At 40.9% G+C, this 22,739-nt stretch overlaps 1 protein-coding gene across 6 annotated transcripts in view; it reads left to right on the top strand.

Moving 5' to 3' along the window:
* Nucleotides 1–22,739, top strand: part of GRK5 (G protein-coupled receptor kinase 5) — a 259,047-nt gene that overhangs the window by 219,757 nt on the left and 16,551 nt on the right. For 5 of the 6 annotated variants that reach the window (XM_061635844.1, XM_061635842.1, XM_061635840.1 and 2 more), the window contains 6 exons: nucleotides 6,535–6,598; nucleotides 7,870–8,010; nucleotides 8,989–9,179; nucleotides 15,427–15,464; nucleotides 16,854–16,943; nucleotides 19,057–19,265. In XM_061635844.1, coding sequence (XP_061491828.1) covers nucleotides 6,535–6,598; nucleotides 7,870–8,010; nucleotides 8,989–9,179; nucleotides 15,427–15,464; nucleotides 16,854–16,943; nucleotides 19,057–19,265 — 733 coding nt within the window. The remainder of the gene's footprint in view (nucleotides 1–6,534; nucleotides 6,599–7,869; nucleotides 8,011–8,988; nucleotides 9,180–15,426; nucleotides 15,465–16,853; nucleotides 16,944–19,056; nucleotides 19,266–22,739) is intronic. The other variant, XM_061635845.1, reaches the window with a different exon arrangement.

The raw sequence follows: 22,739 nt of genomic DNA, 5'->3' as shown, positions 1-22,739 counted from the left end.
TACACACTGGCATAAACTCCCAAACTTTCAGGAATTTGTTGGTATAGTTCTGCTTTTCCTGGTTTTAGTATTCTTGTGGCTTTTATTTTTTTAAAAAAACCTATTAGATATATTTTTAAGCATATCTAATTTCATTCAGTAAAGCTGGCTGCCACAGAAATACTTCCTCTTCAGTACTGAGTAACTGCAAACAAGACCCACACCCACACATCTGGGATTAGAGAGAAGGATCATAAGGGGAGATGGGTGTGGAGCCTCTGGCTGTTGGCACATTTCACTTTTGAAATTTAGTACTAAAGACATGCTTTTTAAAAAAAAAGTTTTATGAATGCTTTCCCAGAAGCTTGAATATTGCGTTTCACTATCATAAGGTTGATGTCTTTGATATCTCTATGTATTAGCACAGCATCCCCTGGTGGCTGGATTGATTGTGGCAGGAAAGAAATAGTAATCATGCTGTGGGTATTTATTTAATTGTTGACTGGAGAAGTATGGTGGTGATAGAGATGTGAAGGTCTGGAAAATAAACGGAAAAATTACCGGGGGGGGGATGGTTTTCCCTACAAAAATTATGGAATATTTTCTTCTACAACAATGAATACAATGTTGAAGACAAAGTGTTCATATATTTACACCTTACTAATTATTTAAAAAAACATGTATCAGGAAGACTTTTAAGTAAGATATGTACAGTATCACATCATTACAAGGGTTGCCAGATCTCTGGGTTTTGCCCAGAGACTCCTGATTTTTGGAATCTTCTTTGGGTCTCCAGGTGAGTCACCTTAATCTCAGGACTCTCAGCTTTCATTTTTTAATTTTTTTTAAGTTTCTAGGTGGTCCGATTCATGAGATCCACACCAAAATATCAGCCACCGCCACCACCACTTCAGTTAAATGAGCTTGTAGCGGGCTGCTTTAACACCACCCTATGTCGGGTCCAGGATGAGACTGAGGGACCAGACCAGTGGGTGAAAGCAATTCAGTTTTTATTAGAGTGACATCCACACAAACGCTGCGCCTTCTCTTAAGGCGCCACTGACTTACAGATCCTGTGACATGGAAAGATAGTTGACAGAGCAAAGTGCACTTTCCCGCCCAACTCTTAAGTAGGACCCAAACGGGCGCGAAGCCTTTCACTCCGCCTCAATCCACCCTCCGGGGCCACCTGTCTCCCCCTCCCCCTTTCTTGTCTCTTCATTCGTCGTCGAGTACGCGGTGAGGGGAGAAGCGCCGGCCCCTCCCCTTCTGAAGATTCCGACTCCAGTATGGGCATAAGGGGAGGTCCTGGCGGAGGGGGAGGCGTGTGAACTTTCAAGGTTGGCTCTGAGACTCTGGCGCTCCCAGGATCTCCGTTGCTGGGCAACCCTATCTCTGGACATTCCTCTCCTTCTCCTTCGCTCAAGTCTGACAGAGGGCTCCCCTCCCCCTCGTCTTCTGACTCTAAATCCACGGGACCCCAATTCCGCGTCCCGACACCCTATCAGGTTTGCAGCCAATAAGTGAGGTCAGGGTTGTGATTGACAAGGGATTTGTTGACCTCCAGGCAGTAGCTAGGCCAGCAAACTGTTGTTTTTCCTGCTTATCTGAAAATCTCATAAATAGAGTAAGTATGTACCTTTCAGTCATTTTCTCTCTTGTGTGCAGGAGTCAAACAAGTAGAAATTTTCCTGGGCTGTTGAAGGGGGCAGTGTTTTGAAAACCTTCCTAATATGAAGCTTTAATCCAATACTTGCTTTTCTGGGAGTAAAGCTGCAATACTAATCTCACATACTGGAAGTAAACCCCATTGAATTCAATAGGACTTACTTTTGAGTAGACATGGTTAGGATTGTGCTGTAAATTAATGGGACTTTTGAGTGAACATAGCAAAGAACTGTGTTTGTGTAGTAAACCTTTCTCTCCCCCTCCAATCCTATTTTTAAAGCAATTAGGCAGGGCTTGCTTAGGTATCACTGCTTTTATTATGTAGGAAACTAATACTGATTTTTTAAAAAAAATGTTCTGAAATGACCAACTGGTTTTGACTATAAACTATTATATGGGGTGTATGTGTTTTTTGTATATCCTCTGTGTGTGTGGGCAGGTGGTCTTTCCAACAACCCTGTAAGGTAGGGTTGCCAACTGGAAACCAAGGCAGCTCACAATCCCTTTAAAATCCAATGACCATAAAAACAAGTATAAACAGTGAGTAAGCCCCATTGAATACATTGGGTGTTGCTTCTGAGTAAACAAACATAGTATTGCACTATAAATATCTTTACAGGTTGTGTAAATAATAAACATCTTTGACAGTCATGCTTATATAAATCTTCATACTATGTCCCAATAAGTATCTGATTTCACGCTATGTTGTACATGATTATTTCCTCTACATTTTAAGTGTGCCCTTCTTCCTTGGGGTGGTCATGGTTCCCTTTTGTTGTTTTCATCCTGAGGGGCAGATTTAGTTGAGAGATGGTGAGTAGACCATGGTCCCAGTAAACTTTAAAGCTCATTTCCATTTTAAAAAATTAATTAAAATGATTTACACACACAGTTTATTAAGCAGATCCACACAATACATTTAAAGCACATCCAACTTGCATTTAAAGCACATGATGTCTCCCAAAGAATCCTGGGAAGTGTAGTTTCCTTCTCACAGTTATAGTTCCCACCACCCTTAGCAAACTACAGTTCCCATGATTCCGTGATGTGATTCATGTGCTTCAAATGTGTGTTGAATGTGCTTTAAAGAATGGTGTGGATCTGCCCTAAGTATGATGTGCATTCATTAGTGAAGTGAAAAGAACAATTTTAAAAGATACTTTTTTAAACAGGGGAAGGGTTGTAGCTCAGTGGTAGAGCATATGCTTTGCATGTAAAGGTCCAAAATTCAATTTCTGGAAAGGATTATTGCCTGGAATCCTGGACAGCCATTACAAATCCATGATATCAGTACTGAGCTAGATGGTACCAAATTGCCTGAGTTGGTATAAGGCAAATTCCTTTGTTCCTATAAATGGAAGACAACCCAAGGGCCACAGTGTTTTCTAAAATTTATTTATTTATTTTATTTACAACATTTATATATCACTTTATTGTAAAAAAATCTCAAAGCGATTTACAAAAGGAATTAAAACAATAAAATTATTGGCAAAAACAGTTAAAGACAGGTATTTAAAACATTCAAAATAATAAATGCAAGAATGAGTTAAAAACAAGATAAAATACACAATTGCTTCTACATGCCTGGGTAGGCTAAGCAAAAACATTTTTAGCAGATGCTGAAAAGAGTACAATGAAGGTGTGTGCCGAATGTCAATAGGCAGGGAGTTCCAATGCATAGGTGCTGTACACTAAAGGACTGATTTCTTACAAGAGCAGAACAAGTGCTATGTGGCACCCGTAACATGGAAAGCACACCTTGAACTTGGCCTGGTAGCAAATCAGCAACCAGTGCAGATTTCAGAGTAGAGGTATTATATGCTGATAGGGTTTCACTCATGTCAGCAAACGTGCCACAGCATTCTGCACTAAGTGCAGCCCCTGGGTCAGGTTGTGCTGCATGGGGATTTCTGTGACCTTGACTGACTGGCTGCCAGGATTTTTTTAGTTTTGATTTTTGATTAGGAATCCTGACTGGTTGTGAGATGCTGAGTTTTCTGCCTTACTCATAGGGCTCTTGTGGTTGGTATGGTATTGTATTGGTTTTTCTTTTTCTATTTGCATTTCATTTACCTTTAACCTCACTCCATTACATCCATAGAAGCAACAACAGTGGTTCCATGCGCTCAGCTCAACCCCCTTAAACCCACTGATGATGCACCTTGTTGGTTGCATGTCAGTTTGTTTCTTGCCCAGTAGTGTTAAAAGAGAATTCACATACTGGGCATTGTGGCTGCAACTGTTATTGTTCCCAAGCTGCTTTCTGTGTAGGTAGACCTAACCATATGTTTTCTCTCTGTCAATTAGTATTCACTAGAATTGGGTTGGCTGTCAAAGTGAGTTTATAGCAGCCCACAGGTGAGACAGAAAAGGGTAGAGAATCTTATTCTTACTCGTTACTCAAACCTCTTTCTGAAGTGAAGGGTCAAATCTGTAAAGAAGTTTGGAGCAGCCATGTTAAAAGGTAGGGGCAGGGCATTCCAGGCAGGGGGTTGCCAACCCTGCTTGAATATGGATAACTTTACAGAGGATCCCTAGTCAAGCTTTATCAACAGCACAGTCCAAACTATATCTACTCAGAAGTAAGTCCTATTGAGTTCTATGGGGCTTAGTCCTTTAGTAAGTTTGTTTAGAATTGCAGCCTTCAGGGGCATCCATCTTTACTCCTGAGTGCTCCCATCTAACATCTCCACAACACTAAGCTCCTTTCTTCCTACAATGGCCTTCTGGTGACTGGCCTGGCCTAAGGACACTTAAACCCTTTTTACAGAAGCAAGTAGACTATATTAAATTTTCCTTATCCAGGCTCCATCTTTTTGCTAAGATGTGTATCTTAATTTCCAATCAGAGATATGTTTTTGTTTGAATTTTATGCTCCAAGCAACTGTGGTTGATGCTTAATGTATCATGCTTAATGACATCACTTGGGCCTGCCCCGTGACATCACTAGGACCCACCCCTGAAATCTCAGGGTTTGGGATGCTTCTATCCTGGCAAACCTATTACAATTCTTCTCCACTGAGATCAAGCAATTCCTGAGTTGTACACTGAGCACAACTTTGAAATGCAGAGCAAGATACATTTCTGCTTCTAGGCAGCTTTGCCTTTGACACGAGAGAAGGAAGAAGGATTCAGTGCCTTCTTTACTTGTGGGCTTCTTCATGTTGGCATAGTTGATAAAACTGTTTCCTCTTTCCTCAAAGGAATGGGAGTGGCAGAAAGTACAGAGCAACAACAAAAAAAGCAGAAACTGATAGTGACAGAGATTGTGAGACTGATTAAATTTCATATAGTATTCACTGAGTTTGGGTTTCTCCCACACCCTCTTTTCCTCAGTTGTTGAAATGAGTACTTTATGACTGCTTAACACTGGAGGACTGGAGGAGACAAGATAATTTCCATAATGCATAATAATTTCCTTTGTTTTACTTTTTAAAAGGTTTTTATATGTTTTATTGCTTGTGTGTTTGCCATCTTGGGTTCCTTTGGTAGGAAGGATGGAATATAAATTTAATAAATAAGTAAATAAATATAATGTTGATGATTTTTTGCCTGCTTCTCATAAATTGGCAAAGCCAAAAAAATGCTAGGTTCCTTACAGTTCAGCAATCTGTAGTTCAATTTTTTACAAAAAAATGAAATAAATAAAAAAGTAAATTCAGTTTGTAATTATTGTCTGAATAAAATGTACTTTTAATGTACCAAACATGATAATTTTATGGGCAAATCAAGTTATACATAATCTATTTTCTGTTCCTAAAATAATAAAGTGACTTTCAATCTGTAAAGGATGCTGAAAAAATAAGTACCACATGTTTTTCAATTTTTCCTCAAACTTCATTTTTGCCCCAGGGTAGGGATATAAGAAACATGTCTTCATGGCTTCAGAATTTCCTGAAATTGTACATCTCATGCTGGTGGTGTTTTGTTTTTAAGAGGTGGCTGGAAGGAAACAATAGTTTGTCCATTGGATTACAGAAATCCAGTTATAGATGGCAGTTGAGTGCAGGGCCAGCCCCAGACATACCAGGGCCCTTGGGCACAAGCCTGCCCTGGGCCCCGGCACTCCTCTTCCGCAATTCACGGCAGGATCGCTGCTGCTGATTGCACAGCGAGAGCTCTGGAGCCCCCGCCATTCCCTTGCTTCTTCTTCAACCTACCTTTCTCGGCTGTTGTGCAGTTGTGCATACAGCGCTGCCCTTAACCAAGATGATGGCCAAGGTTTCCCTAAAGGGCTAAAGCCTCTGCTGCCATCTTGGCTCATGGCAGGGATGCACGCACATAGCATTAGCTTAATGTTATGTGCAAACTGGCCCTCGGAGGTCTAAAGCAAGCTCACCTGTGTGAAAAAATGGGTTGGGGATTATTTGCAGGACAGAGCAAATATCCAGTGGACACAGGAAGGGTTAATTGTCGCTCCTGCTGTGTACCAATTCTTCTTGCCTCCACATTCACATTGCCATGGCAAAAGAGGATTTGGGAATCCAAGTATGTCATGGTTACATGTACTTCTGCCCATAGTTCACAGTACTTGTTGCAATTAGAAAGACTAGGAAGGACATGATACCTTCTCGAGCCACTTTTGGCTCTCTCTGATGATGGGCAAATCATAAAACTAAAAAGTGTGGTGTCATAGGAGAAATTTGAAAAACCTGCAGAATTTTGAAATACCTGATAAAACTGTCATTGTTATGGTAATGGGTGGCTAACTTTTCGTTTGTTGAGCAAATAGCCTCGGACGGTTAGGAGATTATTTCCCTTAAATCACCTTTATAGCAACATTATTTTTTCAAAAATAGTATTAAAAGTATTCTCTCTCTCTCTCTCTCTCTCTCTCTCTCTCTCTCTCTCTCTCTCTCTCTCCTCCCAATTCTTTTTCTGTTTCAGACAACCAGTAACAAAAAACACATTTAGGCAGTACAGGGTTTTAGGAAAAGGTGGTTTTGGGGAGGTAAGTAATTCTGAAAACTTGTGTTAAAAACCATGTGCTCCTCCAAATGACAGGTTAAGCTGCAACCACAGAAATCCGATGGAATGAGCATGGAAGCATTAATGTCTGCATGATTTTCATTATTAAGATATGAGAATCCTTAAACTTGAGGTATAGGTGATATGCGTGTAGTGTTGTGTGTTGTTTGGAGATAGCAAATGTTTAGCTGCATATAAATATAAACCGCTAGTAAAGCATAACATTTGGGGGAAAGATGGTACAGCAACTGCTTTGCCTGCAGAAGGCCCCAAGTTCAATCCCTGGCATCTCCAGGTATGGCTGGGAGAGACCTCTGCCTGAAACCGTGCAGAGCTGCTGCCAGTCAGTATAGACAATACTGAGCTAGATGAACCAATGATCTGAGTCGGGAGGGATAAGGTCATTTCCTATTTTAAGAGGCTTCAAATATCACTTTATAATATGTTTTTCTTATTTCGTTGCTTGCCCTTTTGGAAACTGGTTCAAGAGTGCATCTTGGTTCCCCAGTTTGCTGCAACAGGGTCTTCCTACTCTTGTGTTGCTCTATTCGAGGGGGGGATTTATTCCCTTGCATCTTCTGTAGGACAAGTAATCTTTTTCAGCCTGAGTGCCACATTCCCTTTTAGGCAGCCTTCCTGGGACCACATGCCAGTAGTGGGTAGGGCTAGAGGCAAAAGTGGGCAGGGCTAGTTTCTACACAGGCTCCCACACCCTTTCTATTCTCCATCCAGGCAAACGAGAAGCATTATCAGAGCTCCGAGGACCCATTCCACCTAGGCCAATACGCTCACGCAAGTTTCAAGGCAGAGCTGCTAAGGGCATGGATGGGGGAGCGTGCCAAGGGACAGATAGAGAGACCTGGAGGGGCACATTTGGGGCCCCCAGGCCTGAGATTCCCCATCCCTGCTGTAAGGCTTACCCTGGTCAGTGTAACTCAATTTAGGATGTTCAAGGGGTTCTCTGCATTTCTCTTCAAACTTTGCTCTCTTCCCATACCTAAGATTATCCATTCATAAGTCTGTTCAGTTAATTCTTAATTTCTTTAAAAGTAAGATAAGGGGGTTAAGATAATTTAGTTTTTATCAAGAAGCATTTTTGATAATTAATCCTAACACCACCTGCCTGGGAGTAAGTCCCCATTGAATTCAGCAGGACTTCCTTCTGGGCAGACATGGTTAGGATTGTGCTATAAATTAAGAATTCCTCCACAACAGCCTCCCTTCCGTAACTTCTTCTTGTTGTTTTCCTTTTAGGTCTGTGCTTGCCAAGTACGAGCAACTGGGAAAATGTATGCGTGCAAAAGATTAGAGAAAAAAAGGATAAAGAAGAGGAAAGGTGAATCCATGGCCCTAAATGAAAAGCAGATTCTAGAAAAAGTCAATAGTCAATTTGTAGTAAGTATTGCCAAGTTTGCAATGGGTACCAGCTTTCCATTGGGCGGCACACCCATCAGGGAATGTCATTAGGCCCAGGAAGCATATAATACTTTCAGAGAACATCTTGATTCAAGCCGGCATTCTAAAGTTGGCTATGTATGACTCGTTTCTGTCATTACCATTGCTACCACAGCTTTTTCTACACATCATTCTTTGACAGTACAAAACTCCAGGGTGTATCACGCTTCCTTTATCAGATATTGAACTGCTGTTGACATGAGGGGTAAGGGATGAAATGAGAAGGTGTACCTGAAAAAACAAGTCACAGGAACCCCTCCACCAAAAAAAAATGGAAATAGCATAAAAAGTTATTTATAGTTAGACAAATCAAGACTGCATGTGAAATGATCTAAGGGAATCTATAGGTGCCATCTGCAAGAAATTTTCCATTTTGTTCTGATGAAGTGTGAAATGGGTGTAATCCAGGAGATCTTATCATCATAATATAATAATATGAGTTGCTTGGAGAAATTGTTGTAATTTTTACACAACAGTGGCTACCATTGTGTGTATACGTATATATATTTCATTTTACATGTAGTCTTGCTTTGTCTTACTATAAATCGCTTTTTATACCATTGTTGCTATTGTTGTTTTTATTCCTGTGACTGTCTGTTGTTTTTTGTTATCTTGGGGACCTTCTCTTTTGTTTTGGTTGCATCAGATCTGTATATTTTCTTTAAAATATTTATAGAAGCATGAATCTACAGTACTGCATGCAATCATCTTCTTGTATACTGTATGAAAATAATCTTGGTACCTTGTTACTTCTGACTCTTCAGATTGTTTTAATCATTGGTAATTTGACCATCTCCCCATTTCTTCCATTTAACTATATAATATCTTATGTAATTCCAAACGGAGGACACTAGCAGTGAATAATATGTGTGTATTAAGAATGTCCTTGTGTTTAAAGTGTCACAACTGTTTTTCTAGGTCAACTTAGCCTATGCCTATGAAACAAAGGATGCACTCTGTTTAGTTCTAACCATAATGAATGGGGGTGACTTGAAATTCCACATCTATAATATGGGAAACCCAGGCTTTGAAGAAGAAAGAGCCTTGTTTTATGCAGCAGAGATTCTTTGTGGCTTAGAAGACCTGCATAAAGAGAACACTGTGTACAGGTAAATATTCCAGTGCATTGAGAAACTTGTTGAATAGTCTGCTGTTTTCCTGAGAATTAACAGATATATTCTATAGTACCCAGAACTACATTTTGTGCTTGTGATTGACTTTTTAGTAGGATCGCATAAGTATCTGCACATTGAAATCGTATGTAAAGGCTGCACATCCATGTCATCATGAACAGCATATACTGAGAAATCTAGGATCCTGTTTATGGATCTGTCTGGGAAATGTTATGGTCCTTATGTAGTTTTCCCACCTGATGGTATCCATAAGATTTCCAGATTCAGCTTCCAGCATCTCTGTGTAAAAGGATCTTGGGTAGGGAGGTTGGGATCTCTGCCTAAGACTTCAGGAAGCTGTTGCTAGTCAGAGTAGACAGTACCAGTTAGATGGATTAGTTGTCTGGCTCAATATAAGCAAGGTTCATATGTTCATAGGGTTTCTGCCCTAGGATTATAAGGAGAGGAGCAATGGTTCTGTGGTAGAAAACATACTCTGTATGTAGATTACATATTAAGTACCTGGCACCTTCATCTAGAAGAATCCAAGATAGCAGGTGTGGGTGATCATATCTTTGAATGTTATTCCAAGTAATAAAGCTCTCTGAACAGAGAAAAACAGTATGTCACTGTTGGAATCTGTGTATGGTTGTCCTGTGTGGTGCAAACTGGTGAACTGAAGGTGGCAGCTTTAGTGAAAATCCTTCCGGTTCTGGATTGACTATGCCTATCCAAGCTGGACATTGGATCCAGCTGAAACTTGGTCAAGCAACAAGGTCTCTTCTTAGTGTGTTTCTTGCATCCTTGTTTATTTTTTGGTCTGGCTTGGTTCTGACTTGTTAGTCAGTCCTGAACAGTGACTGATTTCACAGAATCTGTTTCCCAGTTTCTGGCTCAGCACAGACTGCTGCCCACAAATAAACCCTGACAGGCAGAAGGCTAGGCTAGACCTCATCTCTAATGTGATACTTTTCTATGTTTGGGATGGTTTTCACTTAGGGGGGCATTCCAACATTGGTTGGAAAACTGCATCACAAAATTTAAACAAGTGCAAATTTTGAAGAATGGCTGCATTTTGGTTCTCATACAGTTTTGTAAAGTGCGAATTTAATCGATTAGGCTTCAGATGTGAACTGAATTGAATTTCTCCCCCATCCCTAGATGGCAGACCACTTGGAAACCCACCCACCCTCTTATATGCTGCCTTGAGCTCCCTCAAATGTTACCAAGTGATGATTAATGGCACTTGATTTCTTGATATGTAATAAGGGATAGTTTATAGTTCAGGCACTGGCACCATACCAATTCTAACCATAGCAACTACTCTGTGCTAAAAGTGCTCAGTTAGACCTTCTTTTTTTTATGAATGGGAAGGACTGCTTACTCTTTCAATCATCCCTTTGTTACCCAGCTTCCCACAATGGCATGTTTTTAAAGAATGGTAAGAGTAGTAAGTATCAATCTGAAGCAAATCATAATAATTAAGACCTAAAGGCAGCACACTGGAAACATGTCCATAGAGTGCCTGAACTGTCATCACAGCTTGGATTTCTTAGCATGGTAAAAGTGATTCTGACTTTGAAACCCCTATTTGAAAGGGGGGGAAAGAAGCCTTGCCTCTTCCCATGACTTTGTTTCCCCTGGGAATAGCTGACAGCCATTGGTTTTCCAAGAGTAGGCTTGCTAATAACAATGTTTTTTAAAAAACAGTAATTCAGGATTATGTTTGTTATTATTCATTTTAAAGGGATAATAGATATATGCACATTAATAAATTGTTGTCCTTATGACTACATTTTGTACTCTCCCAAATGTTGTTTAAAAGTTTCCAATATGCAGGAGTAGTCTGTAAGGAGCCCCTCTGCATACCTGGCCACCTAGCTGTGGAGTCACTGCGACTCACCAGGACAGCCAAGGCAGCAGGGAGGTCAGTGCGGTCACTGCGGTGTGGGCACATTGGTGGAACCAATTGGGTGCTGTCCCTGATGTGTCTTCACCCCTCTCCATCCTGGGAAGCAGCAGCAACTCCTCTGCTGAGAGGCCAGGTGTGTGGCTCCTCCCCTACTCACTGACTGCTCCTGCCAATGTGACAGCCCAATAAATAGCTAATATTATTAGCCAGGGTTTTTTTGGGGGGGGATCATTATGTCTGCATTGTGAATTGCAGCTCTGAGGATCTTGGGTTCTAATCTAAGCCCCCTTTTAAAAATCAAGCTCCAGCTGCTTCTGGTCAGGAAGGTCAGATGATGGGAGTTACAGTCTAAGGTATCTGAAGAGCACAAGGTTGGGAAGGCTGGTTTAGACCTTGGAGTTGGCTAGTGGACATTCAGTTTCATGTACATTTGCTGTCAGAACAAGTAATAATTTTGCTTTGTTTATTTTAGGGATTTTTTTACCCCATCCTTCAAGTTCTCAGGGTGGCTTACAAAGAAGTAAAAACAGATTAAAGCAACAATTTCAATAGAGCAGGGGCAGAAGCAGTTATCAGAAATAAAAAACAAGCATAAAAAATGGGAAAGATAAAACTGGTCAGTTGGTAGGGAGAAGTCTTCCTCAAAATGTCATTTAATTTCACTTATTGCATCAAAGTAGGCACCAGGCAAGCTTCCCTAGAAAGGCATGCCACTGCCAAGAAGGCCCTTATCTTGGTAGGGCCCTTAGCTGCCTGTAGCTGTAGAGGGGAAGAGGGCACATATCCCCACACTGTAGCTACCTCTTTCCTTTCTGTGGCTAACAGCAGCTTGTGCATCAGAAACAGAGAGAGATTCTTTTCCAATATGACTAAAGCTGGTGTCAAGGGTTGGCATGGTTGGACACCTGCCTATGGCCTATACTCCAGCTGGGTCCCACTGGGGAGCCCCCCGGACCTGCTCTTCATCATTGCAACTTGTCTGTTTGCCTGCATCTTGCTGTGGCCTAAAAGAATATGAGCAAGCAAACAACAGTGGAGGTGAGAAGGAGGAGTCGCAGTTTCCTCCGCCCTCTTGTTTATTGGCTCTCTCTGACAGGCAGAAAGCGGTAGCAAAGCTGAGGTAGAGGAGCACCAATAGCTGCCACCAATAACAGTGAGGTCTCTGAGGGAGGGGGGTCATTCAGGGTATCTTGCCCAAGCCTTCCCCCCCAAAAAATGTGGAGCTGGCACTGGATCTGACATCTGCAAGTGCTATATCTCTTCAGCCAAATTTGGTGTTTGAACTTTCATGAACATTGTAAGACTCTTTCCCCATCCTTTTTGTTTTTTTTTTTATTATTTTGCAGTGGCTGAAAGGATGACCATTAGCTAGCAATTAACAGCCAATGTGTAGAATGCAAGAGAATCAAAACATTTAGGCGCTCTAAGGCAAATGTTTAAAATTGGAGTGAAAAAGTATGTTGAGAATGACCTTTTATCACATCACTCCAACACGAATCTTTTTGTTAACACTGAGAATAAGCATACAGTAGTATTTAAAATAAAGCCATCCATTTGCCCCTGCCTTCTCTTGCCCTTCACATATTTTCTCAGAGTTGTTTGTTTGAAAAGTAGGCCTGGTTCCATCGGTTGAGCTTGTGAAGTTTATCTTGTGAGGTCAGTAGAGATTTAAACCAACAAAAGGAAGAGAACAAAAATGTTCTTATATGTGTCTTTGCTTATAATAATAATGTGCATGATTGATTTTGAATAAACAAAAAAGTTCCCTCTTGATTAGTAGGAACAAAGTGCTAAGTTTTCTATCAAGTAATCACTAAAACTTAAAAACATTTAAGAGAGAATAATTTGAAAGACACAATATTTCATGGGTGATCCTCTTCCAATGCAAATTGCTCTGACAGTCGACTTGAATTGTAGCCTAGAGAATCCATATGGTTGTTTCTCTGGTGCCAAAGATCTGTGCATTGAATTGTTCATCTTGTTTTCACATGGGGAGGTATTTGAAACAGCGCCCCCTCCCCCCCCAAAAAAAAATATGTGAAGGTGCCACATCAATGGTGTGATGTTTTAATAAGGTTTCTTGGACAAATTATTGTACATGATTTTAGATAGGCAAATAGTTGTCCATATGAAAATGAGGTGATAAGTAGGCTTTTCCACCTCAGAAATAAATTGTCATTGTCTAAAAATAGAAGGTTATGAAATCATAGAAATGCTTTAATTAAAATAGTGCATTGGCATTTTAAAACCCAGAAAGCCAAGTTGAGTGTGGATTTTTCAAGGTTCTAGTTTTGGTGTACAAAGTCCTATACAGCTTGGGACCAGGATACCTGAAAGACCGTCTTATCCCTTACATACCCGGTCGATCACTGTGCTCTGCAGGTGAGGGCCTCCTGCAGGCACCATCTTATCAGGAGGTCCTGATAACATAGGAACACATAGGAAATGAACCTTTAGTGTGGCGGCACCTACCCTGTGGAACTCCCTACCTTTAAATATTAGACAGGCATCTCTGTTATCTTTTTGGCGCCTATTGAAAACCTTCCTCTTTCAACAAGCCTTTTAAGTTGAGACCTTATCCCAGTCTGCTTCTGTGTTGGAATTGCTTTTTAATATGTTTTTAAACCTTTTTTTTTAAAAAAAAACAATGTTTTTTAACCTTTTTTTAAAGATGTCTTCAAAGCTTTTAAAAAAAAAGTTTTTAAAGTTTTTTTGTTTTAATGTATTTTAAAGTCTGTTTTCATGATGTTTTAAAGTGTTTTTAGTGCTTTTGTTTGCCACCCTGGGCTCCTGCTGGGAGGAAGGGTGGGATATAAATCAACTAATAAATAAATAATACATAAATAGTTTTTTTAGCTGGTCAGCACCTCTTTGGCTGCTTCCAAAGTGTATATTGAGCAATCATCCTGATAGCTTTTCACAAAATTTGCATAGAGGTTACGTGACATTGCTGCCAAGTGGATGTTATCCTGCCCTTTCTACTATATTTTTCTGTCACTTTTCTTATAGCAGAAAAAAAATTTTCATTAAAAAATTGGAAAGCGGCTTTGTTACACAAGTGTGCTGTTTAGCCATTGCTGTTTATCACAACGTACCTGCTTTCTTTGCAGTGGATTATGAAGGGGCACTCTTTTTGCACAAAAGGCATACCCAGGCATTTTTAACAGCATTTGAATAGCACATTTTAAACTTGCCTATTGGTTTTTATGGGTTTTAATTTGGTATGGTTTTAAATTTGTATACTTGTTTTTAATGTTTTTCAATTGTTGTAAACCAGCCAGAGAGCTTCGACTATGAGGTGGTATATAAATGCAATAAAAAAATAAAATAAAATAAATAAAAAAATATCTGAGCACCTACTTGAATGGGTGAGAGATCTGTTCAAAAGTGTGACAGCCTGCAAGCACACTTTTGCTTTTGTAGGTTTTTTACGAGCTGATGAATGTCACAGAGTTTAATCTGTGTTTGTAATGATGGCCAAATTGGGGAAGGCTGGTGTAGACAGTACTGAGGTGAATGGACCAGCGGTCTGACTAGGTATAAAGTAGCTTCCTGTGTTCCAATATAAAGTGCCCTGAACTTTTCAAAGTATTTGTTATATTTGTATCTCACTTTTAATCCAAGGAGTGGAGATTGGAGCGACATTTAATCAGTAAACCCCAGTAGCCTGTTTCAGACAAATATAGGGTGAATAAAGTGCACTGTGTGAGGGAGTGGACTTGTGCTGGCAGGACCCATCCCATCCTGTGCTCAGTTGGTAGAATGCAAGAACAGGCTCGACACATGAACAAACACATATTGTGTACAATTTGTTCTCATGAAATGCCCATAGCTGTCTTCCACCAGGATCCTGCTACCCTTCCCCCCCATTTACTCGCTCTCTATTTCTTATTTGAAAATGACAAGTAACTTTCTAAGGATGCCACGTGAATTTCATACCTTGAGCCTTGCTTTCTTATACCCAAACCTAACCACCTCTACTGATTTTTTGCCCCATATACAGTTTGGGTATGGATAGAACTTGCTGGTATTATGATGATTGGTAAGATTACATCACCTACATGATTCTCAGTGAACTCTCTTGACACAAATCCCATTGCAGTGGATGACCTCATGCCAGCAGAGCGGAGTCTTATTTGATGGACTGGGGCCTTCTGTCTTGCTGCAGTCTTTTTTAATTGGCTTTTTGAAATCTTTTCTGTGCAAGTTGGCTCCCTACTGTTTTCTGGCTAGAAGGCATCTGCATTCTGATGCCTTGCTATTCCTGCATTATCAAAGCTGCTGTCATACAAATAACTGCAATCTTTCTTCTTCTTCTTCTTTTTTTAATAGGGATTTGAAGCCAGAAAATATCCTGTTAGATGATTATGGTAAGTCTGAGAGCTTTAGGCAAGGCCTTTTCTTCCACTGTAAAGTAGCTTACATTAGTTGTGCAACATAGTATTGCAAATCATTCCCTGAACTGGCTCAGACTCTGAGCAGTCTCCAGTGCTTGTCCTGGGATGCAAAAAATGATAGGACTTTCCCTTCCTTTTTTCTCTCTCTTTCTCACTCTTTGGATAAAGAAAAGCAGAGTGTGTTAGGTTACGGATAACATATAAGTGACAAGTGAGGTGGTTCTTTCTCCTCATTACTCTAGGGAATTTTTCTTTAATAAATAATTATGATGCTCTGATTTATTTTCCCCACCTTCCTTTGCAGATGTAATTTATCCTCCGTTTTAAGTCATTTCCCAGATAAAACCCCATGTTGCAATTTTGAGCTGTGTAAAAACTAGCAAATAACATGTTCTCTGCTCCAAGACAAAAAGAGCTGGTTTTGAGTTGTGCCTGGCTGTTTAGAAATTAAAATCTCTGAGCCCAGAAACGAAGGATGCTTTAGCTGGCTCTTTCCCACATAAATGATTCAGAGCAACATGGGCCAACCAATCAGCACAACTGGGTTACTAAGTTGAGTGGAGAGGCAGAGAGAGAGAGAGAGAGAGAGAGAGAGAGAGAGAGGTGCCTTTACTTGACAACAACCCCAGGCTGTCAGTTCTGTGCCATAGCTTCCAGCAGAGAAAAAGGAGAAATCCTGATTGTTCAAGGTTCCTGATACCATGGAAGCCTTTGCCCATACAACAATACACACAAAAGCCCCCTCTCTACAAACACTCACTTTGTACTCACAGATGTTGGGAAAAGGACTGGACAGAGGATGCAATATTGGGATAGGGCTACTCAACATGGCCCCTGCTCCTTGTTTCCATTTCACTATACGTGAGAAGGACAATACTGGGCTTCCTGGACAAATCGTCTGACTTAGGATAAGGCACTTTATTGTGTTCCTTGATCAGTGTTTCAGAAAAGATCTTCCAAAGGTCTAGTATCATTTTCTTCCTTAAGGTGTTAAGATTGAATTTTATGATGTGCATTTTAATGAGAGAAAGGATTGGGTGTCACCAATACACCACTGGGTATATCCAATGCTGTCGCTCAGCTGATGTTAAGGCTCCCAAGGTGGGAAGCAGTTTTCATCCCTTTGCTCAACCTCCTACAGTTCCCTGCACCTGTCTAAATCTGCTCTGGAGGGTTCCCCAACCCCCTGAAGCTGATTTAGGAGAGGTGAGGGTTGCAGGAGGAGGGGGGATTGCAGAAAATTGCTTCCCTCTCTGTTCCTTTGAGAGAAGCCTTACTGTCAGTTGAGCAATACAACCCATTGTTTTCTAGAGGGATACAGCTATGCTAGAACATTTGTGTTTTCCCCCCCACCCACTTTAGGCCATATCAGAATTTCTGATTTGGGTCTAGCTGTTAAAATCCCTGAGGCTGAATCAATCCGTGGACGAGTAGGAACAGTCGGTTACATGGGTAAGTGATTTGGTTTCTTAATGCTTGTTGTTGTCAAATCTGTACTTTCAAACTCTGTAACACAGAGTAATTTTAAAAAATAATGCATAATAAACCAGTCATAAATCTGGGTTAGTCTCTGACATGCAAAATCACTTGACCTAGTCACAGTTTCACGTAAGGGACACCCATGTATATTCTACATGTCCAAATTCCCTGCTCCCAAAATTATCATTTGCTTACTTAGCTTAATGTGTTCTGCATCCAAGATCCAGGTTTTTGTAAGTCATGAGAGCTTCTTTACAAGAACCGTACTGGCACAGAAGGAGTTGTGAGGAAACATACTTCTTTTTATGTTATTAAACAGTTTTTATATTGTGGTACACTGCCTCCAGTGTTTTGTGGGAGGGAAGCATATAAATGCTTTTATAAATAAATATCAGTCACTAGGAAATATGCTGTCTATGACTAGGACTTGAATGGCCACTGGAAAGACGAATGGTGATTCTACAACAGCCTTTTTTTACTGTCTGCCATGCTGGCTGGGGCTGATGGGAGCTGTAATCCAAAACAGCCAAAGGAACACCAAGCTGGGGAAGCCTGATCTATGGCAACAAGTTAGGACACTGGTCTTGCCTAATTAACCACTTGAGCAGCTTTCCCCAACCTAATGACCTCCAAATGTTTTGGGCGAGCACAACTGTGCTAGCAAGGGTTGATTGAAGTTGTAGACCAAAGTATCTGGAGCAACGCTCAGTTGCAGGAGGCCACATCTGAGTAACATTGTTCTACATACAGGCCATTTGAGGTTCTTTTCAGCACCTGGCATTTATGGTGTCACTGGAGCAATGCTCCATTATTTTTGAGCTATTTTCTGTTAATCAAGAAGGCTTCAAATCTAAACTTTTTTTAAAAAAGAAAGCTATAATTCTTAATGTATACCCAGTACCAAACTTAACATTTGCAGTACAGTTATTGATGCATGAGAATACATTTGATACGGAAATTGCTCCAGAAGAATCCAAGGTGATTTTCCATACTTAGAAGAGGCAGCTACTTTTACATATTATTAAACTGAACCACAACTGTTTTCAAAAAGGTTTTCCCCAGTAGGAACTCTTCACAATAACTGTTTAAATTGCTGCCTTATAAACACCTTAGTTTTAAGATTTTTGTTTAACTTTGAGACCTTGCAATTTGCCCTACACCTAATTGCCTTATCACATTACCCCAGGACAGAGAGCTGACTGGGCCCCTAAGCAAGTTCCAGGGGTGTTTAGTGGATGCAGCCAGGGAATAAAGATATCCACTTGGTGGCAGCAGTGAGGCTCAAGGAAGGAGGGTTGAAATTAGCCGCCTCTCCTTCTCATGGTGCAGGCTACAGCCTGTATCCTTGTGGTGGGAAAAGCCGATTTCATAGTGCATAGCTATAGTAGACTTGTTTGCAATTATTACTGCATCCTAATTTAATATTTAGATGTAATTTAGTTAATAATACACTTTTGAAGTGGGTAAGCTTCTGTGATGATCATGTACTTTCCATTTAAATGATATATTTTGAATTGGAATTTGTAGTTACATAAAGTTTATTAAATAATTATATTATATAATGAAGTTGATTAAAATTATAAAGAAGAACATGTGTGAAGGGTTTGATCACAATAAATTCACAGCCACTTACCCACCCATTATTATTTACATTTTTTATATTGTACATATTTCTCTGTGATTTTCTGAGCAGCCAATGTTACAACACATGGGAGTGTTTTGAATTGGTCCATCCAACAGTTATCCTCATATAGTATGCTTGTATAGTGCAGTTCACCACATGATGGATCAGTTTCCTCCATGACAGTGCAAACATCAAGCAATGAAAATGTGGCCTAAACAGGGAGGAAGTATTTCCAAACTATCTGATGAGCCACCATGATTTTAGTTGCCATGTGGAATGACTTAAAGTGGGCTCCCAGTAACAGCTGTAGCACATAAACTGGTCTTCTGGCCAAGCTAAAGCTTAGAAATAATATTTTCTTTCATTCTTGAACTTGATTGCTGATTGTTTAATTAGTCTTTGGTGTGATAGTGTCAGTCCAGAAATGGCAAACCATGGATCTCATTTTTCTCTCTTCCCCAGCTCCAGAAGTCTTGAATAACCAGCGGTACACCCTGAGCCCTGACTACTGGGGGTTAGGTTGCCTGATCTATGAAATGATTGCAGGACAATCACCCTTCCGTGGAAGAAAAGAGAAGGTAAAGCGAGAAGAAGTAGACAGGAGAGTCCTGAAGACTGAGGAGGTGTATTCACATAAATTCTCGGAGGAGGCAAAGTCTATCTGCAAAATGGTAAGGAGGCTGCTCTTTTTTGACACTTGAGGCTCAAAATTCATTAGCAGGCTATATTGGGGTGGCAATTATGGTTTAGTTAAGAAGAAGGGCCATAGCTCAGTGGTAGAGCATCTGTCTTGCACGCAGAAGGTTCCAGGTTCAATCCCCTCATTCCCAGGTAGGGCTGGGAGAGACTGCCTCCCTGAAACCCTGGAGAGTCAGTGCCAGTCAGTGTAGACAATACCGGCCTAGATAGACCATTGGTCTGACTCAGTGTAAGGCAGCTTCCTATGTTCCTATGTAAGGTTAATCCAGAGAAGCCCATACTTCAGGAGTCTGGAAATTAATCACAGGTCATTGAGGTTGCTCTGAATAGTCATTTAGGCTTTTCATGTGATATTTCAGTTTCATAACACAACAGAACAGTGATAGCCAAATTTTTGGAAACTTGAAGTGGGATGTCTGGGCACTTCACAGTAAAGGCAGCTTAAGTGTTCATTCAGTCCTAGTCCCAATGTCAGAATTTTGGAGGCCCTCAATCAAAGCATTTCCAGTGGACACCTGCCCAAACCTGGAAGAGGTGGCGCAAAAAGCCAAAGAATTCTCTCACACTGCTTCTTACCTCTTTGGGTACTCTCTGCATAGTGAGTACAGTGGCAATGTTGAGGCAATAGGCACCTTGCTGGTTATGTGTATATACAAGTGTACATACACTGTATGCTCAGAGGCACCTGTTACCAAATTCTTCCAAGCTACACAGGAAGTGGATTGGACTGAGAAAGACCAACCCAGATTGTGTTTGCATTTTGACCAATTTGTAGGGCAGTCCAATATCTCAGAGAGGAGGTCAGGTCTGCTGCTCCCCTGGTGCATTCACTATAGCTGCCCAATTTCCCTGCTTTTCAAAGTTTCATAGAAATATATGTGGGCTATAGGTACATTGAGAGCCAGTGTGGTGTAGTGTTAAGGTGTTGGACTACGACCTGGGAGACCAGGGTTCGAATCCTGACATAGCCATGAAGCTCACTGGGTGACCTTGGGCCAGTCACTGCCTCTCAGCCTCATGAAAACCCTATTCATAGAGTCGCCATAAGTCAGAATCGACTTGAAGGCAGTACATTTACACTTTATAAGTATATTCTTAAACTGCAAGGTTTTTTTGCCTATTAGTGAATTTCTCTGCTTTTTAATCTGGGAGGTATGAAATGGGATCCTGTGCAAGTTTGCTGAGGATGGATTGATCATTTGCATGCTTATTGTGTTCAGTGGGATTTACTCCCCTGCAGTCATGCTTAGGATAGCTGAAACTGACCAGAAGGAGGGGCAGGGAGGGGAATAGGAGGGCAGGAAGGGTAGGGGGTAGGGGAGGAGATTGGATGGGTGAACACTGGGCAGTGGGGAAGCCCCTTTCCTTTCCAAAAGGAAAACATTGTGAACAGTATCATTCTTTTTCAGGGTTTCCCCCACCTTTTTATTCTGCAGCAGGCAAATGTAGCCTCCCACCCACATTTAAACCAAAGCTGTCCCTGGCCACATCCACACCAGACCTTTATTCCACTTTAGACAGTCATGGCTTCTCCCAAAGAATCCTGAGAAGTGTAGTTAGTGAAGGGTGCTGAGAGTTGCTAGAACAAGCCCTGTTTCCCTAACAGAGCTTCAATCAGACTGACTGTTAAACCATTCTGGCCACTGGAGCTGTGTCAGTGGAATAGGAGTCTCCTCTCAGCACTCTTCACAAATTACACTTCCCAGCATTCTTTGGGGAAAGCCATGACTGTCTCAAGTGAAATAAAGGTCTGGCATGGGTGTGGCCCCCTGATTAGGCAAGCCCAGCAGCTGTGAGTCTGGCTTTTATAACACTGACAGTTGGTTCTTACTGAGAGTGCCTGACATTATCATTGAGTTCAATGCCAAATTTTCTAAATTAATTAAAAATCAGCCAGGCATTTTTTTAGCGTTTAAACTCCAGAAGATGAAAGTCAGACTATGGGGCAAGGTCAGTAATAGGATTATAGGTACTCTGTGAACATGGCTGATTTTTAATTAATTTCAACAAATTATGAGAACTCTGATCCCTCGATACTCTCTGACTGTTGTGTGTATCGCCATAAAAATTTAGAGGGTTGTTAAGCAAGCATTTCTGAGTTCAGAACTATACGTTTTGTAAGGTTTTGTTTTGAGATGAGCTTATGGGAAGCATCAGAATGGCATGGGGGCTATTTTCAATTTAACATTGCGGATTGCGAAAAATCCATGCTGGCTATAGTATACAGCCACTCTCGTGGTTGTATAATTCAGAACTCAGGGCAGTTTTCAACTAGAGTGGTGGGATTTCCCCCCTCCTTCCTGCACATGTGCCCTGTGCCATCCCGAAATCTGCTCCAGGAGGTTAGGAGAAATCTCAGAACAGATTCGGGGGGTGGAGGAGGAGGAGAAGGGGAGAACATTCCATTGCACACGGCGGAATCCTTGCACTGATGTAACATTCACCTTAGTGCTGCATTTAATACAATACAAGACATACAGATTTTCCCCTCAGGAGCTGATGGATGACCCTGTCATTGTGTAAGGAGAGGGGAAATAATTTCTGTATGGTAAAAAAAAAAATAGCCTTTTTTTGGGGGGGGGGTCATTTCATTCCTACACTCTGAAGAAAACCAGACACTGTTGAGGGTATATATGGGGCCCGGCATTAGAACAGCAATCAGGCTTTCTGTTGGAAAAATAAATCTTCAAGGTCTTTCAAGTTTATGTTTCATTCAAATTCATAAAACTGGAAGAGAATACACTGGGTTGTTCTGTGAGAAGATAATAAGAGGGTTCTCCACAAAGCCCCTCAGTAGTATAACCAGTGAATGGCTTCTTGGTGATACTCGTGACAATTTCTGAAGGGATACACTCCAAGGAAATGTCTGGGCCTTTATGTTTCTTTCTGCTGTATCACCATGTAGTAAGATTTCCAATGTGACGCACTCCAGATCCTGTGGACTATAAATCTCATCTTCCCTGATAATTGACCATGCTGGCAGGCTGATGAGACTTGCAATCCACACTGGCTACATCTGATCCAAATGTCTTCCACTTGTTTCTGTGGAGGCCGTGTCAACAACTGGCATTAGGAGATTTAAATATTTGTTCCATTTAACTGATGTGTGTTCCTCCTGGTCTCACTTTTGGGACATTCACAGTCAGACCTTCTTAAATGTTGTAAACTGCTAAAACAGTGCAAGCCAAACCAGACCTAGGTTCACTGTGCAAAAATCTCCCAGGCCCTAATCTCCTAATATCTTCAGTAAGTGATGCCTTCATTATGCTGTATCATTAGCACTATCTTTCTGTTTATATTCTGCCAGCTTTGGGAACGGTTTAGCTAGAGAATTTTCCAGAAGCATTAGCCAAATCATTGCTGGGATACAGGCAAGAGCCTGTTCCTGTCTATTGAAGCTGAAGAATATATATAGAAATCATCTGTCAAAATGATTAGAGGAAGCC

This window comes from Rhineura floridana, chromosome 7 (assembly GCF_030035675.1).
Source record: "Rhineura floridana isolate rRhiFlo1 chromosome 7, rRhiFlo1.hap2, whole genome shotgun sequence".
In the NCBI taxonomy this organism is placed as follows: domain Eukaryota; kingdom Metazoa; phylum Chordata; class Lepidosauria; order Squamata; family Rhineuridae; genus Rhineura; species Rhineura floridana.
The sequence above is the reverse complement of the archived record's forward strand: the minus strand, read 5'-3'. Positions and strand labels throughout refer to the sequence as shown.